The 24,752-nt window shown below is 36.1% G+C and overlaps 1 protein-coding gene across 2 annotated transcripts in view; it reads right to left on the reverse strand.

Moving 5' to 3' along the window:
- Positions 1 to 1,239: 1,239 nt before the first annotated feature.
- The window catches only part of PGGT1B (protein geranylgeranyltransferase type I subunit beta), a 42,594-nt gene continuing 19,081 nt past the window's right edge, over positions 1,240 to 24,752 (reverse strand). Inside the window, exons 4-10 of one of the 2 annotated variants that reach the window (XM_053567198.1) lie at positions 24,048 to 24,199; positions 23,075 to 23,207; positions 17,188 to 17,233; positions 14,345 to 14,529; positions 11,678 to 11,786; positions 7,146 to 7,228; positions 1,240 to 1,665 (exon numbers count right to left, since the gene is read on the reverse strand). In XM_053567198.1, the coding sequence (XP_053423173.1) occupies positions 1,609 to 1,665; positions 7,146 to 7,228; positions 11,678 to 11,786; positions 14,345 to 14,529; positions 17,188 to 17,233; positions 23,075 to 23,207; positions 24,048 to 24,199 (765 nt within the window). In that variant the 3' untranslated portion in view covers positions 1,240 to 1,608. Of the gene's footprint in view, positions 1,666 to 6,536; positions 7,229 to 11,677; positions 11,787 to 14,344; positions 14,530 to 17,187; positions 17,234 to 23,074; positions 23,208 to 24,047; positions 24,200 to 24,752 lie in introns of those variants that run through there. The other variant, XM_053567197.1, reaches the window with a different exon arrangement.

The raw sequence follows: 24,752 nt of genomic DNA on the forward strand, positions 1-24,752 counted from the left end.
GAGTCTCACTATGTTGCTCTCAGTAAAGCGTCATGGCATCACAGTGTATAGCAACCTCAAATTCTTGGGCTTAAGTGAGTCTCTTGCCTCAGCCTCCCAAGTAGCTGGGACTACCGGCACTGGCCACAATACCCAGCTATTTTCTTGTTTGGGTTGTCATTGTTGTTTAGCTGGCCCAGGCTCGAACCCACCAGCCTCAGTGTATGTGGCTGGCACCATAACCACTGTGCTACGGGTGTCTAGCCAGTTACACAACTTCTATTAAAATAATTTGTCAGGGATGCTAAATTTGAAAAATGTTTCATGTTTTGCATTTCCTATTCCACTAGAGGCACTCATTTACCTTGAGATGTTTATAGTACTACAAGAATAAAGGGAGGAAATACACAGCTTCTGAATTTGCAGCAAAATAAGAATCATGAAGTAAAACTCTGTCACTTGAGAGAGGATTTTTTAAATTTCTTAAACTCCAATTAACATGAAAGTCAGTAGTAAAGAGAACTCAGGAAATAAAGAAAGGTCCTTGCCACAAATGGAGAGGGGAATCCTATCACTCCCAGCACTCGGGAAGTGTGGATAGGATGAAAGATGGGTAGAGGAGAGAGGTAGGTAGAAGCAGCTGAGTCTAAACAGGCATGAAAGAAAACTGAGAACAGAGGCTGGTAGCTGCCAACACTGCCCTTAGGTCTGGGCAAGGGGGGCCCCTGCAAGTTAGTGGACTCCATTCTGACACTTATCTCCACACAGTAAAGAATCAGTGGGGCATCTTTCTAGATGATGCCCCCAGTACCAAAGATCCCAGAATTCCCTGCCCCAGCCCACTTGTACAGCCTGCATGGGCTTCTTCCCTGAAGAAGTTGCCAGGGTGTACACACTTTTAAATTATAATAGCTTTTGCCATGGAGGGTTTAGTGTTTTAATGTCTGGTAGGGCTGGTCCCCTCTCATTCAGTTTTCATGGGTATTCTAGTATGTTCTCTCAAGCAAAATCATGGTAATTTTTAATGCGATGACATTAAACTTATAAATGAACCTAAGGGGAAGGCATATATTGACGTTGAATTTTCTTATCTAAGAATGTGATGTATTTTCATTTCTTTGAGTACACTTTTGTCTTTCAAGAACTTTATTTTTTAAAAAGTTTTCCTCATGTAGGTTTTAAACATGTCTTATTACGTTTACCCGTAAGTTTCCTATCACAAAGGGAGGGCTTTCTCTTCTAACTAGTTTAGGTTTGTGTATATATATATATGAAGTCTTTATATTCTTAGTAAACATTTTTATTGAACTATAATTATACATACAGAAAAGTGCACAAATCATAAGTATACAGCTTGATAAATATTTGTAAGGTGAATGCACCTATGTAACCAGCACCGAGATCATGAAACACAACATTACCAGCACCACACAGCCCCTTGTCCAGTATTGTTGAGTTAAAGAAGCCAGTTGAAAAATAATGTATATGTTTCCACTTACATAAAGTCTAAAACAGACAAAACAGATGGTGATTTAAGTCATGACAATGCTTACCTTTGGGAAGAGAGGTAGTGGCTGAAAGACTGTGCGCATTTCTGACACCCTGCATAAATGTTGCTGGTTTCACACTTCATCTAAATGAAGAAGCGCTCTTCATGAATGATGTGCTCTTTGTGTCTGGTGAAGGCTATCAATATTTATAAGTTAGTTACATTTACTTGCTACTTCACTAAGTTCTTTTATAGTTTTTCAACAAGCTCCTTTGGGTTTTCTAGATAAATATTCATTTTACCTCTTCCTTCTCCATTCACAAGTCTATTTTGTCTAAGTTCACTGACTAAAAAATTCCTAACACAACGTTAAGTACTAGAGGAGATAGTGGCCATACATCTTGCTCCTGACTGTAGTTGGAAAGCCCCTTCTGTTTTGACATTAAGATGCTGGCTTTTAGGCAGAGGTAAAATGTTAATCAATTATACACCAATTTCAATTTACTGAGTATATATTAATTATGCATCAATTTCTATTCACTGAGTATATTTAAAAGGAGTGATCAATTCTATCATATGCCTTTTCCGCAAAGATGAAAGATAATCGTATAATTTAATTCCTATAATAAACCCAACTTGATCATGATTTATTACCTTTGAAAATGCTGTAATGCTTTTTGCTTATATACTAATTAAAACCTTTTCATTGGTATTTCTGCAAATGGTCCATAATTTTTTGATACAGTCTTTGTCAAGTTTTTGAATCAATTTGAAATTCTTTTTTTCCCTTTGGCACTTTGAAGTTAATTTTTCCAGTTCCCAAAATTAAGTAACGGTGGGATTATTTAATCATAAAGATTTGGTAGAAAATTCCCTTGAGACAATCTGTGCCTGATGTTTTCTTTGGTAAGGGTCACTTTCGTTGGTATGTTTTGATTTTGTGTATTTACTAGAGTAAATTTTGGCAATCTGCATTTTTCTCAAAAAAATAATTGTCTAATTATATAAAATTGCTCAAAGTAGTAAATTTTTAAAAAGTTCCTGTTCTCTTATTTCCCCCTTGTTATTTAAATTGGACGTGTGCTTTCTTCTTTTCTTAAAAAGGTTAGCTGGTGGTTTGTCTATCTCCCCGAGCTCCCCCCACCAACTCTGCCAAAGAACCAGTTTGGGGATTTATTTATTGGCTCTATTGATTTGGTTTTCTACTAGAAATTACTAGTTGCTTTTTTCTTTTGATTTTTACTCCACTTAAGACTTCGTTGTTTAAATTTCATCTTTCCCTACTTTTCTTTTTTTCCTGAGACAGAGTCTTAAGCTGTTGCCCTGGGTAGAGTACCATGGCATCACAGCTCACAGCAACCTCCACCTTTTGGGCTCGAGCAATCCTCTTGCCTCAGTTTTTCTATTTTTAGTAGAGACGGGGTCTCACTCTAGCTCAGGCTGGTCTCCAACTCCTGAGTTCAAGCAATCCACCTGCCTCGGCCTCCCAGAGTGCTAGGATTACAAGCATGAGCCACCACGCCCGGTCCATTTTTCTCTACTTTTATTGATACAGTACTAAATACTACATATTTCCCGTCATAACTGCATTGTAATTTTTTGGGAAATATTGGGTTTTCATCTGCCTTGTGGTCATGTCTCTCTGGTCATCGGCCATCCAGGCCATTGCCTGTGGGGATGCTGATCTACTTAATTCTCTTATTTTTTTTTATTCTAACTTTGAATGAAATTTGACCATTGACCTTGCCTCAGTTGCTTTTCATCCCCTCCTAAGTGGAATGAGTTTGCTTATGTCTTAAGGAGGAAGGCCTGGATGGCCGATGACTTTTCTAGCTTCATGACTCTAGAGCTCCCTTTTCTTTTTCACAGTGATTTAACAGATTATATGTGTGTGTAATCTATTACACATTATGCACACTGGCCTTCCTTCCCAATACTTATCTGGACCTTTCTTTTATCCTGTTGTATCCATCCTGACCAACTTAGATGCTAACTCTAGCAATTTCTACTTAGCAGTAGGCTTTGTCTAATTAGCTTCAAGAGGTATACTTTGTAGGGCCCAGGTGCACGAGCACCATCATCAGACCTTATCAGATTGCTTTCGCACTCACTTGGAAATGGGATTCTGTAGAAGTCTTCCCAGTTTCAGCTTTTTGAGATTGGCTCACTGCACTGAAATAGTGAGAAACTGTGGGCAGCATTATAGTCCTCCAATTTGCAGGGTTGTCAGAAACCAGCTGCCTTACTTCCATTTCCTCCTACATAGAGGCTGAAACTATGTGGGTCAGTAGTTTGTTTTCACTTGTATTTTGGGGTTCATGGAGATACCTTGTCATCTAGTTTTGTAGATAGTATCTGTGCCTATCCTAGCTGTTCTTTATATGGGGAGATGCAAAAACTACACTGCTGTCATCACCTTCCCTGAGTTTAATCTCTGTTAAGAACTCTTTTCATTGTAGAACATATGTTAATTACAATAACAACTTTATGATTATAACAGAAACTATAATTAGGAATTTGCTATATGTCAGGTACTATGTTAAGTGCTTACATGTAATATCTCATTTAATCCTCACCTCTGTGAGGAAATATAATTGGCTCACTTTATCAATGAGAGAGTTAAGAGTCCAAGTCCAAGAACGGGCAGATCTGGGATTTAAACCTAGGTCATCTGATTCCAGAGCACCTGCTCATTAACTGACTCTTAAACAGTATCAGGTCCAACAGTTTCCAGACTGTTTTTCCTGTTAGTAAAATTTCTATTAGAATTTAGAATATATAACCATTTAAGGCCAAATCTAAAAACACAGTAGATGATAAATTACACCGTACAACTCAATTAACCTTGTATTTTATGCAGATGCGCAAAACAAAACTTCCTTTACTATCACCTAAAAGTACTGTTGGGGGTGGAGAGGGATAGCAGAGTGTAGAAAATAGAGTTAAGATTTTGGACTTTGTATTTCCTTTCTCATTACATCACTACTGCTAAGAAACAAAATATCTATGTGCTCTATTGCTTATCATTTACTGTATTCATAAATACTTTCTCATAAATAGCTGTTTAGAAAAGTTAGGAATAGTTTCTCCACAACTCACACTGGCCTGCTATTTTTGGGGTCAATATGTTGCTATGAAACAACAATATTCACTGGTCCACAGTTTCACAAGGTCTCTCACAGGTGTATCAAGTTATTATAGTATAACTTATATTCTTTTTTTTTTTTCTTCTTAGAGACAGAGTCTCACTTTGTCCCCCTTGGTAGAGTGCTGTGGTATCATAGCCCACAGCAACCTCCAGCTCTTGGGCTTAGGCGATTATCTTGCCTCAGCCTCCCAAGTAGCTGGACTACAGGCGCCCGCCACAAAGGCTAATTTTTGTTGCAGTTTGGCCGGGTTCGAACCTGCCACCCTCAGTATATGGGGCCAGCACCCTACTCACTGAGTCACAGGCACCGCCCTATAACTTATATTCTTGTGCTATTATTTAATGAGTTAGAAAATTATTTTGTGAAATACTTTTTGATAGAAATTCTTTTCTTTCATTGCTGAATACAGTCACTACAACTACCTTTCTTCTAATCATTGATGGTGATTTAGGAAAAACAATTTGGGCTTTTTATAAAGTCCTAAAGCCATTACATATATGCTATTTTAAGTCCCAATGTCTAAAAGATAACTTAGTTTGAGATATGGATGTCTCAATTTGTCAGGATTTAAATAAGCAACCGGAATAACTCAAAGAAGTGTTACATCTGTTGTTAAGCTTTCTCTCTCCCCACCATCATTTTATTACTAATTAAAAAAAAAAGAGTTGACTTTGTCGTACTTGGGTTTAAAACTAAGAATACCAATAATAAATGAATCATTTTTCCAAGTACATAGGTTCCCTTGGGAAGGACTATTATATTAGAATATTTTCTTTAATTTAGGGAAGGAATTAAAATAAGTTTAAAATATTATAATACTAACAGTGATACTAGTAATTGACTTTTTTTTTTTTTTGAGACAGAGATTCACTTTGTCACCTTTGGTAAAGTGCCATGGCATCAGGGCTTACAGCAACCTCAACCTCTTGGGTTCAAGCAAACCTCTTGCCTCAGTTTTTCATTTTTCAGTAGAGACAGGGTTTCACTCATGTTCAGGCTGGTTTTGAACTTGTGAGCTCAAGCAATCCACTCATCTTAGCCTCCCAGAGTGCTAGGATTATAGGCGTGAGCCACCGCGCCCGGCCTAGTAATTTAGTTTTTATACTGATGCTTGTAGAAATAGTAATTCAAAACTTATTACCACCAACACTAACTTAAACACAACTCCTTTAGTGAGATTTTCTTCTACATTTCCATACTAGACTCTTATCTTTGAATGTCACTGAACAGTGAGAGATGTGATTTATTAATAAACTGATTACAAATAAAGAGTTTTTATACTATCTTGTTTATATTTAACTAGTTCATAAACTTAGGAAAATAAAACAGTGAACAAAAACAAAACCCCAGTTTTACCCTCTAAATGGTTACATTTCCATCAGACTTACCTGAAAATATAAAAATATAAATGACCATGTATTGAGCTGAAGTACTGAATTTACTTGAGTGGTTCTACTTTTATATTTAATTTTTACTTATTTAATTTGAAAAAAATTAGAAAATTATTAGTTTAAAATTAGAGCAGCTGTGACACTGAGGGCAACAAACTAAAGAAAAAAATCCAAATGGCTAAAAATAATTCCATTATAAAAGTACAATTTACAGTATCAGGTAAAATAAAAACACTTAAAGTTTTTCCTTCTAGATGAAAGATTTTTTTCTTCCCAGAAAGCAATAAAGAAAAAGAAAGGCAACTAATGATTTCAGATTAAAATCAAACACAACTGGTATTCACCAAAGTAAGGTCTAAATGACCCACACAGCATAAAACCTTCTTGTTCACATTCACATACAGTTAAATTACTTTTCCCTCATAATAGTCCTCTGAAAACAATCTCCTTTTAGAAAACTATCATATTAGTTAAGCCTATTTACTCCTATTATGAAATTATTAATTTCATTTATATAGGCCACACAAGTTTAATTGGCACATTTTACTTAAGGATAAGACAAGTCACTTTTCTAAAAAAATTATGGGATCATCTGTTTTCAAAGAATAATCCCAGATACTTAATTCACTAAAGCAAATTTTTTACCATCAGCAGTCAAGCGCTAAGTATTCACCTGAAGATTATCAATGTCATATGAAGTGTAAACTTGTTTTTAAGATTTGTGTCCATTTTATAAGAAGATACAATTTGTACTGAAGAATTTTAAAAAAGATAACCTACATATATACAGTAAATTTGCCTCAAAGAACTTCTTAGAAATACAGTATAAACATTTAAGAACCACTACAGAGTCATGGTCTAAACTTCAACAAAGATTTTCTTGAAACTCAGTACACGGGTTACTGGCTCAAGACATCAGTACGAGATTTGACTGTAAGACTCTACCTCTTAAAAAAAGAGCACACGTGGTTATACATGGCTTTAAGCTGGAGCTACAGTTATGCTACAAATCCCCCCACCTTCCCAGTCTAAAGTTAGTCATGTGGAGATATGCACATTCTCTGAGCACTGTTTAGAGTCCTTGGTTTTCCAGCTTTGATGGAGATTTAGAAGGCGTTCAGAAGTCCGTGTGCTTACATTCAGAGCAGGATGAACTTTACAAATTCCACTTTCCTCCATTAGTGACAGGCCACAGATCCCAAAGTATGCGTGCAAAGCATCTGAAAATGAGGCATTTAAAACAATCATAATAGGCATTTTTATACATGTACGAAATGCTAACTATGGTTTTTATTTTATTATTTTTTTTTTTTTGTAGAGACAGAGTCTCACTGTACCGCCCTCGGGTAGAGTGCCATGGCGTCACACCGCTCACAGCAACCTCTAACTCTTGGGTTTACGCGATTCTCTTGCCTCAGCCTCCCGAGCAGCTGGGACTACAGGCGCCCGCCACAACACCCGGCTACTAACTATGGTTTTTAAAATATATGCTTTCTCAAGTCTCAAACATTAATATTTTATAAACCAGATTCTCAAAATAAAATCTTTTATTTTTGAAAATATCATTAACTAAAGGAAACAGTTACAAACCAAAGAGAGAACAAGGCCAACAACTGTTATAAGTAAAGGCAGGGAGGAAGACAAGTAGAATTATAAAAGACTTCTCACTTCGGTTAGTCTTCCCTTTTGCTTACTACAGAATATGGGAACAGCTTTAACTCTGTATCATTAGAGGAAAATTTTTTCTTAAAAATGAAAACAAAACTCTGAATTTATGTAGCAATACCCTCCCCTCCCAGTTTTACACCAGACAGTTCCTAAACCATATACAGTACTATCTGAATACTGTGTTAAATGAAAGAAGCTTAAACAAAAATAATCCATTCTGGAATGCTGTACCATATTTAATTCTTCTATTTAGGGTAATGTCAGTCATTCTAAAAACAAACTCACATTCTACTTGGTCATAATATGCAAATGCTCATATCCTAACAATTCTTCTGCACTGGTCTCACTAGTTTCCCATACTTCGGGGGGCAGCAACCCTCTTCTGTAAAGTCACCACTGAAATCACATGGCTATTGCCTGCCCGAGAGCCTTATATAGACTTCTGAAGAACTCAGAGCTATGTATTTATAGGAACACGACATAAACTTTTGTAGCAGTCAAGATTTTTTTCTATTTTTGAACTGGCTAATATTTATAACCTCAAGAACTATTAAAGTTCAAAACTTCTTACTAAGTCAAACGAGTTATAGAAAAAGCTTTATTTACTTTTTTCTATATTTACTTTATTTACTTTTTTCTATAACTCGTAAATAAAACTTTATTTACGAGTTATAGAAAAAGTGAGTATCATTTACTTTTCAAAACAGAAATGACAAATAGTTGTTCTATTTGTGATAAGGTTATTTCACTAATGGGGGGGGCCCATGTTAATAAATACCCTTTTCGGCTTTTTCAGTAAATGCTTATTAGGTTTCTACTGACTTAACTTTCCTCTAATATTCAGACCACAAAAAATAGGTTTGATTTCCCTTGTACTATTACATCATTCCATGTAGTTATTCTAAAATTACAAATGGCACAAAGCAACATTAAGCTTTATTTTCTAGGAAAAAATACAATATAAAGTAATATAATTACAGAGCTATAATAATAAAATAGAATCTGTGTAAAACTGATATCTTTCCATAGTAAGTAAAAATAAAACTTATTTTTTTCTCTAAAGGAATTTTGCCAATGACACCAGAACTGAATTGTTTCAAACCTCAAATAGTTAAAAACATAAAACAAAAACTCCTTATCTGTAGGTGATTTAAGCACTTTTGATGTTGAAATATATTTTTACTTCATAATAAAACATCATTCTTTTGAAGTTTCTTTCATAAATATATATAAAATCTCTGTGTCAAAGCAACTACTGGACTTATTAAAACCAAGAATAAGCTTTCTTTAAAGACTCTCTCCTTAAAATGATTTTTCTAAAGGCTCTGGGAATAGGCCTGTTGACATAAATTCAATTTATTTTACAAAGACTTTCTATGCTCTCTAGTGTATAAGCTCTGAAAATATTTTAATGTATCTGTAAAAACTGAGTTTTACAACCAAATACTCACACAAATATTAGAGTTTAGAAGCTGATCTCTTTAGAAAAAAGCTTTAAGGATTTTCTCATAAAAAAGCTAACAGACCAATTTTTTTTTCTTTTTTGAGACAGAGTTTCACTCTGTTACCCTCACTAGAGCGTTATAGTGTCATAGCTCACAGCAACCTCAAACTCCTAGGCTCAAGAAATCCTCTTGCCTCAGCCTCCCAGGTAGCTGGGACTACAGGTGCCTGCCACAAGACTCAGCTAAGGACAAAGTTTTTAATATAAATGAAATAAAATTAATTTTTCCCCCTGAAAGTGATTCTCTTACAAAAAATTTAAGTGTAATTAAGCTTAAGGTATAGCAAATAGTTGTAGAAGATGATTAAAACTCAAAATGCTTTTAAGTATCAAATGAAAAAGAATTTTTCTAAAAAACAAAACTAAGGGCGGCGCCTGTGGCTCAGTGGGTAGGGCGCCGGCCCCATATATTGAGGGTGGCGGGTTCAAACCCGGCCCCCGCCAAACTGCAACCAAAAAATAGCCAGGTGTTGTGGCGGGCGCCTGTAGTCCCAGCTACTCGGGAGGCTGAGGCAAGAGAATCGCTTAAGCCCAGGAGTTGGAGGTTGCTGTGAGCTCTGTGATGCCACGGCACTCTACCAAGGGCCATAAAGTGAGACTCTGTCTCTACAAAAAAAAAAAAAAAACTAAAAGGAATTTTTCTAAATAACAATAGGATATAAAATTTTTTTATCCAAACTAATATTTCATTTTATATTTTCAAGAAGGTGCTAAGTGTGTTGGTGGCTGAGATCTCAAAAGTGAAATTTCTCTATTTCTGCTATCATGCCCTTAGAATACCTATGGAATGTGTGGTTCTGGTTAACTGAAAATTAACAAGCAAACACTCTGTAGTAACTGTTATAGAAAATACTCTGCCTTAAAAAGTATGGTATGGCAGAGGTTAAGTGTTTCTTGACGTTTGAGGAATTTCAAATGGCTTGAGTGTGTTGTACTGAATAATGACTGTAACTTCAAGCTGGACAAGGGACAAGGAACAAAACTGTTCACTAACACTGGGACATCCTCTGAAATTAAAAAAAAAAAAAAAGCCAAAAAAATATAGATATATATTATTCTTAAAAAAAACTACTGAAAATATTTAATATATTTCAAGTTAAGTTTATACAAGAAATGCTGATTTCCTATTTCTCTATTCTCATTACTTGTTAAGAATACTACACACTGATTAAAAAATGGCATCAAGAACAAAATAATTGTGTTCTTGAGGCATATTTCTATCATATTCATAGGTATGTATTATAGGTACCCAAAATTTCAATGTATTATTTGCTTTAGAAATTAATTTATGAAAACATAAATTGGCTTATGACTTAGAAAGCACTGAACATCTTTTTCTAAGGAAGCAGGGCTTACATAAAAATGCAGGCAGATATAGGTGTGAGGAAATATTCTTGCTCATTTCAGGCATAAAAATATGATTTCACAAGCCCCTTATTTATAATTTGGTTCAAATACACATTCCAACCACAGCAGTTCTATGATGGGAAATGAGATGAAGAGATACTTTCTAGACTGCTGCAAGAACAACCATTCCTTGCCTCTAGCTTCATATATTTATAGCTAATTCCTTGAAAACTTGTTCATCAAAAATGTCAATGTTCTTTTTTGTTTTTTTGCAGTTTTTGGCCGGGGCTGGGTTTGAACCTACCAAATCCGGCATATGGGGCCTGCACCCTACCCCTTTGAGGCACAGATGCCACCCCAAGTTATTTTAACAAACTCATATTGATTTTTATGGGGAAACTATAAATAGACTCATTTTTCTGATAGTGAAAATATAAGGTAAGTGGGGGCAGGGGGAGGTGCAGACTGGAGAAAGATGCTAGAGGCAGGAGAGTAGCCAAATTCTGAAAGAACTTGAGTGTTGTACCATTCATATTGCCTGAATCTGTTTGATTCTCGATTTTTCGATAGTGAATGGTGAGAGTTCAAACAGCAAGGTGGTCATCTAAAAAAGTTATCTGAATCTGCTGAAATTTAGAGAACAAGAGTAAGAGCAGTGAAAACACCTGTATTCAGGAGATTTTTTTTTATCTAATGAATTCTGAAAAGAATCTGAACTGGTTCATGGTTGAGAGTAATTTATACTACCTTAGTTCAAGTCATAGCTAATAAGTCTAATGATTTTGAATGGACCAAATAATTCTCTATTTTGGAAAGGGCCCATTCAGTTCATCTGCCCTACTGCAGCAAATGAAATGTAACATTATTAAGTGAAATATTTGGGGATAATGTACACTATATCACTCTATCTTGACAATCAACTCTTTCCTTTATACTACCTACCACTCTAAATCTACCCCAATCTTCAACAACCTAATTTTTAAAACACATATTATTTAATGTGACTTTACAACTGCGGCTATATTTTCTATCATATGCTTTTTCTTAAAGGCATATAAAGATGCTTAAAGATTTACTCAAGAAATAAAAGTTGTTAAAAAAAAAAAAAAAGAAAGAAAAGTTGTTTTTGATTCCCACAGAAAATAATTACCTGGATGACTATCTGGCCACTTGGCAAATCCCCCTACAAGGCGATCTTGAGTTGATAAGATGTAGTTTCTATTTTTCTCAAAGTTAGTATATTGGAAAATTTTCAGAAGCTGAAATGACATGGCAAAAATTTGTTGACATATAAGTTCCACACTGACCTTTCATTCAGATTTCAGATTATCATTTAAATATGGGTTTTTTAGCTAAGGTGCTCAGAGTCAGTTTCTAGGGCCACATAATTAGTCAACCACATTATATATTTTTTATATTCTTACCAAATCTGTTTTGTTTCTTTGTTTGTTTTTGAGGCAGAGTCTCACTCTGTTGCCCTGGGTAGAGTGCAGTGGTGTCATCACAGTTCACTAAAACCTCAAACTCCTGGGCTCAAGTAATCCTCTTGCCTCAGCCACCCAAATAGCTGGGACTACAGGCACAAGCCACTTTGCCTAGTTAATGTTTCTGTTTTTTGTAGAGACAGTGTCTTGCTCTTGCTTTGTTCAGGCTGGTCTTGAACTCCTGACTTCAGGTAGTCCTCCCATCTTGGCCTCCAAAGTGCTAGGATCATAGGCCTATCTTCTTATCTAATCTACTCTCCTTTTCTTTTTTCTTTCTTTCTTTTTTCCTTTGAGACAGAGTCTCACTATGTCGCCCTTGGTAGAGTACCATGGCATCATAGCTCATAGCAACCTCTTGGGTTCAAGTGAGTCTCTTGCCTCAGCCTCCCAAGTAGCTGGGACTACAGGCGCCCGCCACAACACCTGGCTATTTTTTGTTGCAGTTGCCATTGTTGTTTTAGCTAGCCCGGACTGGGTTCAAATCCGCCAGCCTCAGTGTATGTGGCTGGCACAGTAACCACTGTGCTACAGGCGCCAAGCCTACTCTCCTTTTCTTGACCCACTCACTATTTCTTTCTTCTAAACCAGGCCCATCTAAACTCTGTATCACATTAAGCTAGATTCAAAAGATCTAGATTCCTTCAATCTACTCAATTATTTCAAAAAGTGCAATTTTATCTACCTGTATTTTAACTCTATGATAGACTTTTGAGCTATTAGTTACAAACTGGTAGTAACCAAAAATTTTTAAAAGAACAAAAAAATTCTTATTTATCTATTTATTTATATATTTTAACGAGTCACTTTTTCTTTTTTTTGAGACAGAGTCTCACTCAGTTGCCCTGGGGTTAAGTGCCATGGCATCATAGCTTACAGCAACCTCAAACTCTTTGGGCTCAAGTGATTCTCTTCCCTTAGGCTCCCAAGTACCTGGGACTATAGACACCGGCCGTAGCACCTAGCTAGTTTTTCCATTTTTAGTAGAGGCTAGGTCTCGCTCTTGCTCAGGCTGCTCTCCAATTCCTGAGCTCACGCAAACCACCTGCTTTGGCCTCCCAGTGTGCTCGGATTACAGGCGTGAGCCACTATGCTTGGCCCAAGTCTCACTCTTGCTCAGGGTGGTCTCGTCAGGCTGGTCTCAAACTCCTGAACTCAAGCAATTCACCCCCTGAAAAATTATTAACTAGATGCTAGAGACAGTTTTGTTTGCAAATAGTAAACAATTATAGCTCTTTAATCAAGAAAGATAATGGTAAAACAAATGTTACATAAAAAGCTATATAATAATGATTTAGGACATGTATTTATCTTTTCTCTCAAGATTCATTAAAAAGAAAAAAATTAAAAATAAATAAAGTAGATAAGTAAATCAAACTGTGAAGAGAATAGGATGGGGGGGCAGTATTTAAGAGAGTTCAAGAAAGCTGAAGCTACAAGGTGGTTTAAAGTATGTTAATGAACTAAAGAGAGCCACAGGAAATATTACTGATGGATGAAGAAGCATTGTTTCGCAAAAAAAAAAAAAAGAAAGTTACTGTACAAATAAGAAATAAAGACCATAAAGAAAGTGACTCTTTAGGATCTTGATGCTGGGAACATTTTCCATCAAGTGGTAGGGAGACTACTGTCTTTGTTTTAAATCATTCTTTTCCAAATTTGGTTCAACTTTATGTGTGAATTTCGTGTAAGAGAACAAATTAAGATATTATATGAAAGAGGAACACAGATTCCTATTAGATTCGAATATCACAAGTAGGTGATAATTCTTAGATGTCAAAGGCAATTTTTAGACAGAAAAAACTTACTCGTATTAACCTAGGAGTATAAACTTATGATTAAGTATATTAAAAGGTAGTAGAGATAGGGAAAAACGTGGAGGCATGTTGGTAAATGAGTTTTGGAAGGTTTAGGCAAATAAAAAAAACTACATGCTATTTTAAAGGAATGACTAATGGTTTGTTTTTAAGATTAAAACTTTTTTCACTAACCTTTCACTGGTATCACTATCAGATCCCTGCTCTACAAGATTCTTATGACATATTCCTAAAAGAAGGTAGGCATTTGAAGTAATGCAAGACAAGTTCTGCATAAATTTTCAGTAGGTATAAAACTCAACTTCTGGGTCATTTGAGTTTTATAAGAATGAAAATTTTCAAGTAGCACAGGAGATAATCTAATTCTACAGAAAAAACATACAGAGACTTACTTTGTGAGAACAGAAAAACTCTGAGCCTAAACCTAATTATTTAATGCACATTATGAAGCCCAAAACTTCTTAGCACAATTTATATTAACACAAAATACAGTTTTCACATTTTTAATATTTCTCTTACCTTTAGAGTTGCTCCCACCCAAAAAGAATAACAGGTGTCTACAGGCTTATTAGGTCTTCCATGATAACCATTTTGCTGCCTCATTATGCACCACCTCTTTATCCTGTTCAATTCTTTTTCCGAGAAAACTTCTTCTAGTTTACCCATCAGACACAGTGATGCGATGCCACAAAAAGTAGATCCTCCTGTTAATCAAAATCACATAATGCTTTAAACTTCAAATTAGTTGCCTATGAAAAGAGTATAAAAGGTTGGGGGGAAAGTAGTTAAATAATTCTAGAAAATAGTGAAATAAAATTTAAACTTAAAAGACAATTGTAAAAATAAGCACTAAACACAGTCTTCAATATTAATTTGACAAAACAGAACAGAATTTAAAATAATTTAAAGCTGTAAGAAACATTTTATTTGTAAAAAACAAAGTTTAAGACATGAAACAAGATTAAGGAACTTGTTCAAAATTACATGCTTAATGGCAGATTTGGAACTGAAATCTAAGACTAATAACTCTCTGTGCAGACTCAATCACCTGAGCCTGGTTTTAAGCCCCTTAAACACAGGATTCTGATTGTGCCTGTAGTCCCAGCTCCTTGGGAGGCTGAGGCAAGAGAATCACTTAAGCCCAAGAGTTTGAGGTGGCTGTGAGCTGTAACGCCAAGGGACTCTACCGAGGGCAGCACAGTGAGACTCCGTCTCAAACAAACAAAACAAAACAAAACAATTTTAAGGCATAAAAGTATAAGAGTGTGGGAAGGAGGAAGAGGCAGAAGGAAACCAAGTATGAAACCAGTTGTACAACATGACTTTAAAATGTATCCATACTCACTGTGGTTGTAATAATGCCTTCCCCAAATCTCTAAATGCTAATTCCCAGAACCTACAAATGTTACTTCAAATGGAGAAAGGATCTTTGTAAATATGATTACATTAAAAGATCTTACATGCGGAGATTCTTCTGGGTTATCTGGGTGGGCCTACGCGTACTTACGAGTGTCATCATAAGAAGGCAGAAGGAGGCTGGACTAAAAGAAAGGAGGAGGCAACATAACTATGAAGCTCAGATTGGGAGTGTTGTGGTCAAAGGCAAGGAATGCCAGCAGCCTGCAGAAGCTGGAAGAAGCAGGAGCAGATTCTCCCCTGCAGCCTGTTTTGTTTTGAACAGACATTATCCAGTCTCTTCTTTCACATTTTTGCTTGCTTTGGGCAGAACCAAAATACAGTAAGATGATATTCACTAAGTTTGTCAGCATCTCAACACTCTGAACTCTCTCAAATTGAAATTTCCATTCAGAAGGAAATAAGCTTCCATTCTCCTTTTCCAAAAAAAAAAAAAAAGGGCCCCAATCATGGAGGCTGAGTAAACTTCACTTTCATTTTGGTCACAGCAGTTTTTTGTGTGATCATCTGTTGTCTCCACCCCTCTGCTAGTGAAATAAAGTGGAAAGAACAGACAGGTGTTCAGGTGTCAGCCCTGATGCCAGCTGAGTTATCATGCTGCCTTGCTTAGTTTCTATGAGGGTTTCCTCATCAACAGAGTAGACATAATTATATCTTTATTTACCATTGTTGCTAGGATTAGAAAAGATGGGGGGCAGTGTTTTATAAATTATAAAACATGTATAAGAGATATTATTCCTTGGCTCCCATGTCCTTGTATATCCCCTAGGACCTTGTCCTGTCAAGTATTTCCTTTTCTTCTTGCATATTCACTCCCTCCTTCAATGTAGATAATTAGTAGAATGTGTGTCTCTAAGGGGTATTTAGAAGACTGTTTTGAATTTTCCTCTGAAGCCATACTATTAATTATGTTACCATAATTCTTGTGTGTGCCTGAGTCCATATGAGATTAGGGATAGGAGGAGCTGGTAATAGTACTTATGTTAGTGTCATCACCACATGATCAGGAGGGTATGGTTTAGTTACCCAAAGAGGAAATCTGGCAGCTCTAAGAATTTCTGTGAAGACAGTCTCCTTGTGCTCCCTATTGTAAGTGGTATTAACATATACTCTGGCTGAGGAGACACCTCACCTCACCTGCATAGGAGACCTGTGGGACAGTAACTGTTGTTTGCAGGAAATTGGGATTACAGTCTCTGTGATATGAAACAGATAGGGACTACCCAAATATGAAACTCAGGACAGAATCTTTCTGAGTCATGCAACTCACGATTTTGAGTTGGTCTGACTTGAGTAGATTGCCCCTGACAGGATCTTAAGTGATGGACTATGGTTCATGCCCCCAAAGCCTATACCTTTCTTTAATTTATAAATTTAACATAGTTTTGAGGACCAAGGCCTTTGAAGTAACATTTGTAGGTTCCGGGAATTAGCATTTAGAGATTTGGGGAAGGCATTATTATTACCACAGTGAGTATGGATACATTTTAAAGTCATGTTGTACAACTGTTTTCATACTTGGTTTACTTCTGCCTCTTCCTCCTTCCCACACTCTTATACTTTTATGCCTTAAAATTGTTTTGTTTTGATGAATTTATTAATCCATATTTAGTATTCTTCATCTATTTGCTCTAGCCTTTTAGTGTTATGTCAAAGAAGAAAACCTGTTTTCTAACAATGGTTTAAGAAGTAATCCCAATATATTTTCATGCAGTTAACACTTGTAAAAATTTCTACAACATATTGTCTGAACATTCTGTCCTAAATGATTTCTGAATGATTACTGACCTAAAAGGATTCAAATAGATAAAGACGCAGGAAAGCAACAAGGTAATCAGGCTGTACCCACAGTTGAAAAAAACTTCTGTGGTTCTCCATATTGAAGATACCAAGATGTTTAAAGGAACAAAAGAAACTACACATTCACTTATTTTAAGATGTCTTACCATGAGATTCAAGTCCAGCTCCCTGTGCCAGCCCATTGTCATAGGACTAAAAAAGAAAAACATCGTTCAGTTTACAAGGATAATAATGACAATAAATTAATAAATAAGTTCCCATTGCGTTACAGGTGGTCCCTGAGTAAAAAACATCCGACTTATATACAACTGACACTTATGAGTGGAGGCTATTATAGTAAGTCCCTGTGTTACAAATATCTGATTGACATTCGACTTGCACTTATGAACAGGGGCTTTTACAGGCAATAGGTACACGTACTTGTTCTAACTTACATACAAATTCAACATAAGAACAAACCTACAGAATTTATCTGGTTCATAACCTGGGTACAGCCTGTAATATTTTCTTTTGTAATTTTACTTTTCTTTCATATCTTCCAAAATATGCACATTTCCCCGAGAAGCAGAATTAGGCATTTTTAAATATCTGATCTTCTCTTATTCACCAAGTCAAAAACTAAATGCATATACTAGGCACATTCTGAGAATAAATGGTCAAAGATGGTACCTACATACTCGATTTCTACCTAATAATAAGCTCTGACCTATAGTCCCCTCTCTCTCCATCGCAAATATGCAAGAATTGGAGGAAAATGTAAGAATTTTTCACTATGGAACTTTACAAATATGAAATAAATCTACTTTGAGGCAATTAAGGGTCACTGAGATTAATTAATTTGAATCTCCCTATATATCCTACAAAATCAAAATAGAATAAGAATAGCATAGTATCTCCCCACATATCCTCCAAAATCAAAATCAAAACAGAGTTAAGAATAAAACTTACAAAACTCAAACCTTAGCAATGCAAGAACACACTCAAGCTTCACATTACCCTCTAAAAGAAAAGAAATATCAGGCTTGGCTCCTGTAGCTCAGCGGCTAGGGCACCACCACATACACTGGAGCTGGCAGGTTTGAACCCAGCCCAAGCCTGCCAAACAACAATGAGAATTACAACAACAACATTGTGGCAGGCACCTGTAGTCCAGCTACTTGGGAGGCTGAGGCAAAAGAATCGCTTAAGCCCAAGAGTTTGAGGTTGCTAGGAGCTGTGACGCCACAGCACTCTACCCAGGGTGACATAGTGAGACTCCGTCTCAAAGAAAAAAAGAAAAAGAAACATCAAATGTGAGCAAGTCATCTCTTTCATCTCTGCCTAACTTTGCAGAGAGCAAGAATGATTTGGGAAAAACTGTAAGAGGAAGAGAGCTAATGATAGCTCTGAGATTAATCTGAAATCACTGCCTAAAAAAGTCCAACCTAAGTGTGAAAATACAGTCAGTCCTCATTTTGCAATTGATATGCACAAATTCCAGTTACTCTGGTTTGAACAACATAACATGGTTCCAACTTCAGAAACCAGGGCATAATGACTGTAACTGTACAAATTACAAAACTCCACTGTTTTTGGTCCACAAATCACTACATAAGTAACAAATGAGCATCACAATCAGCGACCAATGATATAACTTTCACAAAGTGTTAGCAGTTGGTCACTGTGCGTGTTATTCACTTCAAAGAGCAAAGGATGTGGCTGTGCTGTCTCTTTGTCAGTGATAAACCCAGGAGATGATTTCTAAAAAGATGTAACCAAGAGAGACGATGTTGGTGACCACCAAGATGAAAGTGCAGTAAAGCAACAAAAATCAGTAACGCTGGAAATGAAATTGAAAGCAGACAGAGCGATAGAAGACATAGGACTGTGGACAGTGCTGCTGTGTGAGAGACTCTAGATACGCAGTCAAACAGCAAAGTGGACATCAATTATCTATATGAACAAAGGAAGGGGCTAACAAAGAAGCGCTAGAGAATTGCTCAGCAGAAAAACTTTACACAAAAGGAATTTTCAGATATATTTCACAACGTTGCCAACACAAAGGATAAAATGTTGGAAGCTAACACAAACTTAGCAAGGAGCAGGATCATTTGTCAAGACACAGAAAAGATGCTCGCTCCATGTCATAAATTATAAGAGAAGAGGGCAAAGCACTATATAAACAAATGAAACACTTTAATTTTCAGTATCTCTAATGTTTTAAAAAAGTGTACTAAATATCGATTTTACTATTTAAAAAACTGTCTATAAATTTGTAACTGACAAGAAGAGTTTCTAATGTTCTGGCAAAAAAAATTTAAACGTCACAGAATAATTTTTCCCACAGATGATCACTTTGCATCAATTAGCTTGCATGATTATCATTAGGATCCAGCACTACCAGGCACAGTGAGGACAGCCTGTACTGAAAGAGGCCTGGTAAAACACAGCACCTCTACCAGAAAGGAACTTAAAATTGAGTATGTGGAAGTCAGCGGGGCAGTGCTCAAAGGAAGAACGTTTAAAAAGGGAAATGAGTCCTTTGAAGCTCAGGTAACAATGGAAAAGTCAAAAGAGCAAAATTTAGAGACCTATGAAACAAGAGAATACCTCTCCTATAGGAAAACTACAGAACATACAACCCTTCCCCCACCACTAAAGCCACTCATTGAAGAAATCATATGTCGTTGCACTGTAAAGATAGAACTCTTAAACTAGAAATTCTTTTTTTTTTTTTTTTTTTTTGTAGAGACAGAGTCTCACTTTATGGCCCTTGGCAGAGTGCCGTGGCATCACACAGCTCACAGCAACCTCCAGCTTCTGGGCTTAAGCGATTCTCTTGCCTCAGCCTCCCGAGTAGCTGGGACTACAGGTGACCGCCATAGCACCCGGCTATTTTTTTGTTGTTGTTGTTGCAGTTTGGCCGGGGCTGGGTTTGAACCCGCCACCCTTGGCATATGGGGCCGGCGCCCTACTCACTGAGCCACAGGCGCCGCCCTAGAAATTCTTGAAAGAAAAAAAGTCCATGAAACTTATAAACAAGAAGAGACAAACCTATATACAAAGTAACTCTGAGATGAAGACACAGCAAACAGATGCAGGTGTGGTGGCTCATGCATGTAATCCCAGCACTCTGGGAGGCCAAGGTAAGCTCAGGAGTTCGAGAAAAGCCTGAGCAAGAGCAAGACCCTGTCTCTACTAAAAATAGAAAAATTAGCCGGGCATGACATTGCATGCCTGTGGTCCCAGCTACTTGGGAGGCTGAGGCAAGAGGATTACTCAAACGCAAGAGTTTGAGATTGCTGGGACAAGAAAGAGAAAAAACACAGCAAACAGAATGAAAACCCTTACGTATATGAAAATCTGTCTCCATCTCTCCCCAACAGTCATAAAGAAGAAAACTGCAATAAAGCACCCCAAACTCAATTACATATCTTCAAACAAGCAGATGGGACCATAAAAAGGAAATTAAAAATTAAATTACAGCATTGTTGTAATTATAAAATAGATTCTCTATACACAGAACAGTTGAAAAAAATAAGGCCCATGCACACAGTGGAATAACATAAGGCTGTAAGAAAGAGGAATATCTCTCTGAACTGATAAAGAAGTGATTTTCAAGCTATACTGTTAAGTGAAAAAAGCAAACTACCAAAAAAAAAGTATGGTATGCTACCTTTTGAATAAAAAATAAGGAGAACCAAAAATACACATATTTCTCATCAAAAAGAAATACAGGAAAGATTAACTAAAAACTAATGAGAAGGATCACTTGCAGAGTGAATTGGAACAAGAAGTATAGGAGTTAGGAAAGGCTTGGAAGACAGAAAGTGGTAATGAAGGGCGAGGAGTCACACTTCTCTAATGTGTGCGTGTATACGTGTGTGTGTATGTTTTGTTTTGTGTTTTTCTTTTTGTAGTGTAATCTCTCTCTATTGCCCAGACTAGAGTGCAGTGGCAGCATCATAGTTCACTGCAACCTCAAACTTCTGGCCTCAAATAATCCTCCTCCGTCAGCTTCCTGAGTAGCTGGGACGATAGGTGTGAGCCACTACACCTGGCTAATTTTTCTATTTTTTTGCATAGGCGGGGTCTTGCTGTTGCTCAGGCTGGTCTCAAATTCCTCCTAAAGTAATAAATTAAATCAACAAAGTTGAGGGGGGAACATCTTGGGGTAATCCAAACAGAAACAAATAACCTAACTATATTCCAAATAAATAATATAATCATAGTAAGGGGGGAACATACCATATTAAAGAGGGGAAATAAAAGAAGGAACCCAAGTATTTCTTAAATATAGTAATTCTGCCTCTATACCCTCACACTCAAAACAAAAAGAACTAATGTAATAGCAGCCAGGTTGTCACCGTCAGAGAATGGAGTCACAAATGAAAGGAGGAAAGTTAAAATGAACCCTGCAGTGATAAAATGAAATTTGAGGTACCAGTATAGACTCATGGTTTTTATTATACAGGTACAAAGATAGACATAGAAATATAGATTGTGTGTGTGTCTGTATCCTTTTGGGGGAGTGTCTGTATACACATTTCCTAGAGCTGCCTGCTGAGAGAGGGCCTAGAAGTAATGACATCCCAATACCAATAAACCTACATAGCACCCCAGGTCCTACTTTTTAAACACTGTGCTCTAATAAGAATAACAGTGATATAAACATTCTAGTGTAAATGTATTAATTGTATTAATCTGGGGAGGGGGGTGAATCTTCTTAAAGAAATGACTGATTCCAGGGCTGAGGATGGGAAAGTAGAAGATAAACTTGGAGTATCTTGTGCCAGAAAGCAAGAAAGTTCTCAAAGAATGAAGGGAATGTGTCAAAAGGGTGTAGAGCCTCCTCAAAGGGGTTTTTTCACTGGCCAAATCTGGGACAATCGGAGTATCAAAATGAGTAAGTGATAGTAATAAATTATAACCCATTAAATAAAATTAGAATCTAGAGTCCATAAGTAATACAAGTAAGTACATAAATAAATAAATGAAGGCAGAGAGAATACGTTCTCTAACAGAAAAATTTCAATTGATATTTATTTGAGGGACGCTAGACCTGGAAAATCATCAATGCATACAATCAACACTAGTGGATAAACACCTGATAATGAACAGAATATTTACATGGTCTTCTCATATCTCATCTTAAGATACTGAATAATTATAAAGGGAAGAAAGCTAATTATAGAGAAAATGCTGGCACACACCACCTTAACTGAGCAGGAACAGGGCAAATCAATATGTTGTACCTCCACACACAACACACTGAGAAGACAGTTCTATAAATGCCAGAAACACATATCACCACCCTCTCATCTAACATAAATCTCGTTTCCTCGTAAAACTCCCCTGAAAACTCATCTTTCTGGTATTCATAGGCTTTTAAAAATTTATGATATTGTTGACTGTACAAAATCTGATCCACAGTGATACAGTCAGTTAAAATAAACAACTCCATTCCTTTAAGAATTTAGACATTTTCATTTTGAAATTAAGAATTAACAGCCTAAAATATTCTGATCTATAAAATGAAACGCTTTATATCTGGGAAATAAACTGGGGAAGAAGCACTTCTATTTTTTCTGTTTTATACAGAGATTAAACAGTACAGCAAAGGAGACTTCTGGCTGATTAAGCTTTCCTTACTACTGCCAATATAAAGATTGTAAGAATAGTCCCATCAGACATACCATAATGTTCCAGTTTACTTGAACAGAACTCTCAACTAACTCCTGTGAGGATAGGCTATCAACATTTGCCTTTCAGATTGTACTTCTTTTTTTCCTTCTAAGGCTGATCAATCCTTTTCTGATAAAGACATTGCTTCTTTAGATCAAATCATATTACATTTAAAATGTAACAGCCAAGGAGTCAATCTACCCTTTAAGATTATTTCTACATGGTGTTCTGATATATGATTTACCTAAAAAGTAATCTTATTGTCCACATTTACAAATTCTTGGTGGAAAAGATGAGGTATACATTATATTACTGCCCTCATACACCAGCAGTAACAACCTAAAGATCAATTTTAACAACACAACTCACCATACTTCTTCTAATATAGCTGATGGCTTTTTTCATGTCCATGCCTGACCAGTTGTTCAGCATATAGCAAATACAGGAAGCACAGTACACAAATCGCATGTCATTTTCACTGCCTTCAGGTACTGCACAAAAACTGCAAATAATAACATGATTTTTTTATTGGACTATAATTTTTTTGCAAGGATTAGAAACACCTTGTGTTTTTTGTCATAAAAAGTCTGTAACTGATTTTAAACCATATTCTATTTATATTACTAAATAAAGAACAATTAACTTGAGTAATACAAAACTATCTCTAAATCATTACTCTACCCCAAATTTCTGATTCCTGGGTACCTTCTCATTCCTTTCTGGATGCTACCACTCAGAGTAAGTTTATTTGGTCCCAGCCTGGGATAGCTGTGGTACACTGTGGCTTGAGAATTAATGACAGAAATAACAGGTAAAATCTAAAACCTCTCGGGTAGTAAGAAATTCCTATGCCCAAGTTTTTTTATGTGAAATTTCTTCTGTATATATATAGAGAGAATTTCTTTCTATATATATGTATATAGAGAGATAAGCATTAATTGATCAATCATATTGATGTAATATTTTGCACAGTTCATTAGTTTTAGATAGCTAACAATCTGTGTAGCTTATCTATTCCTTTACTTATAAACAAGAACAGGGCAACAGTAATCAAAGACTACACTGAAATACAGTAGAACTTCATGGTTGATCACCTCTCTACACTGACCACCTTCTTAAGTTGACCTAATTTTCCTAGACTGGACAAGCACCACATGTACACATTTTTAGTTCCAAAATATTATTCTTGGGGCGGCGCCTGTGGCTCAGCGGGTAGGGCGCCGGTCCCATATGCCAGAGGTGGCGGGTTCAAACCCAGCCCCGGCCAAATTAAAAAAAAAAAAAACAAACCAAAATATTATTCTTTATTTAAAAAAAAAAAAAAAGAAAGAAGAAGTCATACCTCCCATCTTCTAGCTGAAGGGCTCGCAAGCCTGCTAAGCAAGCTTCTTTATTTACCCGGCTTAAGTCGTCTCCAAGAATAACTAAGCATGAAAGGCCAGTGTAGGTCATTGCTATGTGGCCACTATCATAAGGATGAGCTGTTCCAGGATTCTAAATTCAAAATTAACATTATGTTAATTAATGAAGTGAAATGAAAATGCATTTCATTAAGTAATCTGACATGAGGTTTTAGTAAATAGTAAAATTAAATGTTGCTCATACTGATTTGTGTGGACATGTAACTGAGAAAAACAAACCTCCATTTTGATATATATCTCAAGATAAGTATGCCTGCATACATTTCAGGCTACATAATTTTTAAATTTATCTCAGAGACCTCAAGCTTTGTAATAGCTGTCATGATATTCAAGTAAGCCAAATTATTTTATCTTCATATTTAACTCTATCAACTTACAATTTAAGCCCTATAAAGTTAGAAAAGCATATAGCCTTTCAAGCAAGATTCATAAAACAAAAATTCTTTTATGTAATACAAACCTAAATTAAAACAATAGTAATTAACATATAAAAATTAAAAACCTATAAAGTTGAAAACCTCATTATTCTGCTTTCATAGGAATCTCCAATTAGCATTTAGTAAAAACAAAACAAAGAAATGCTAAGAAAATTTCCGAATACTAAATCTAAAAAATTATCTAGAAAT

This window comes from Nycticebus coucang, chromosome 17 (assembly GCF_027406575.1).
Source record: "Nycticebus coucang isolate mNycCou1 chromosome 17, mNycCou1.pri, whole genome shotgun sequence".
Lineage (NCBI taxonomy): Eukaryota > Metazoa > Chordata > Mammalia > Primates > Lorisidae > Nycticebus > Nycticebus coucang.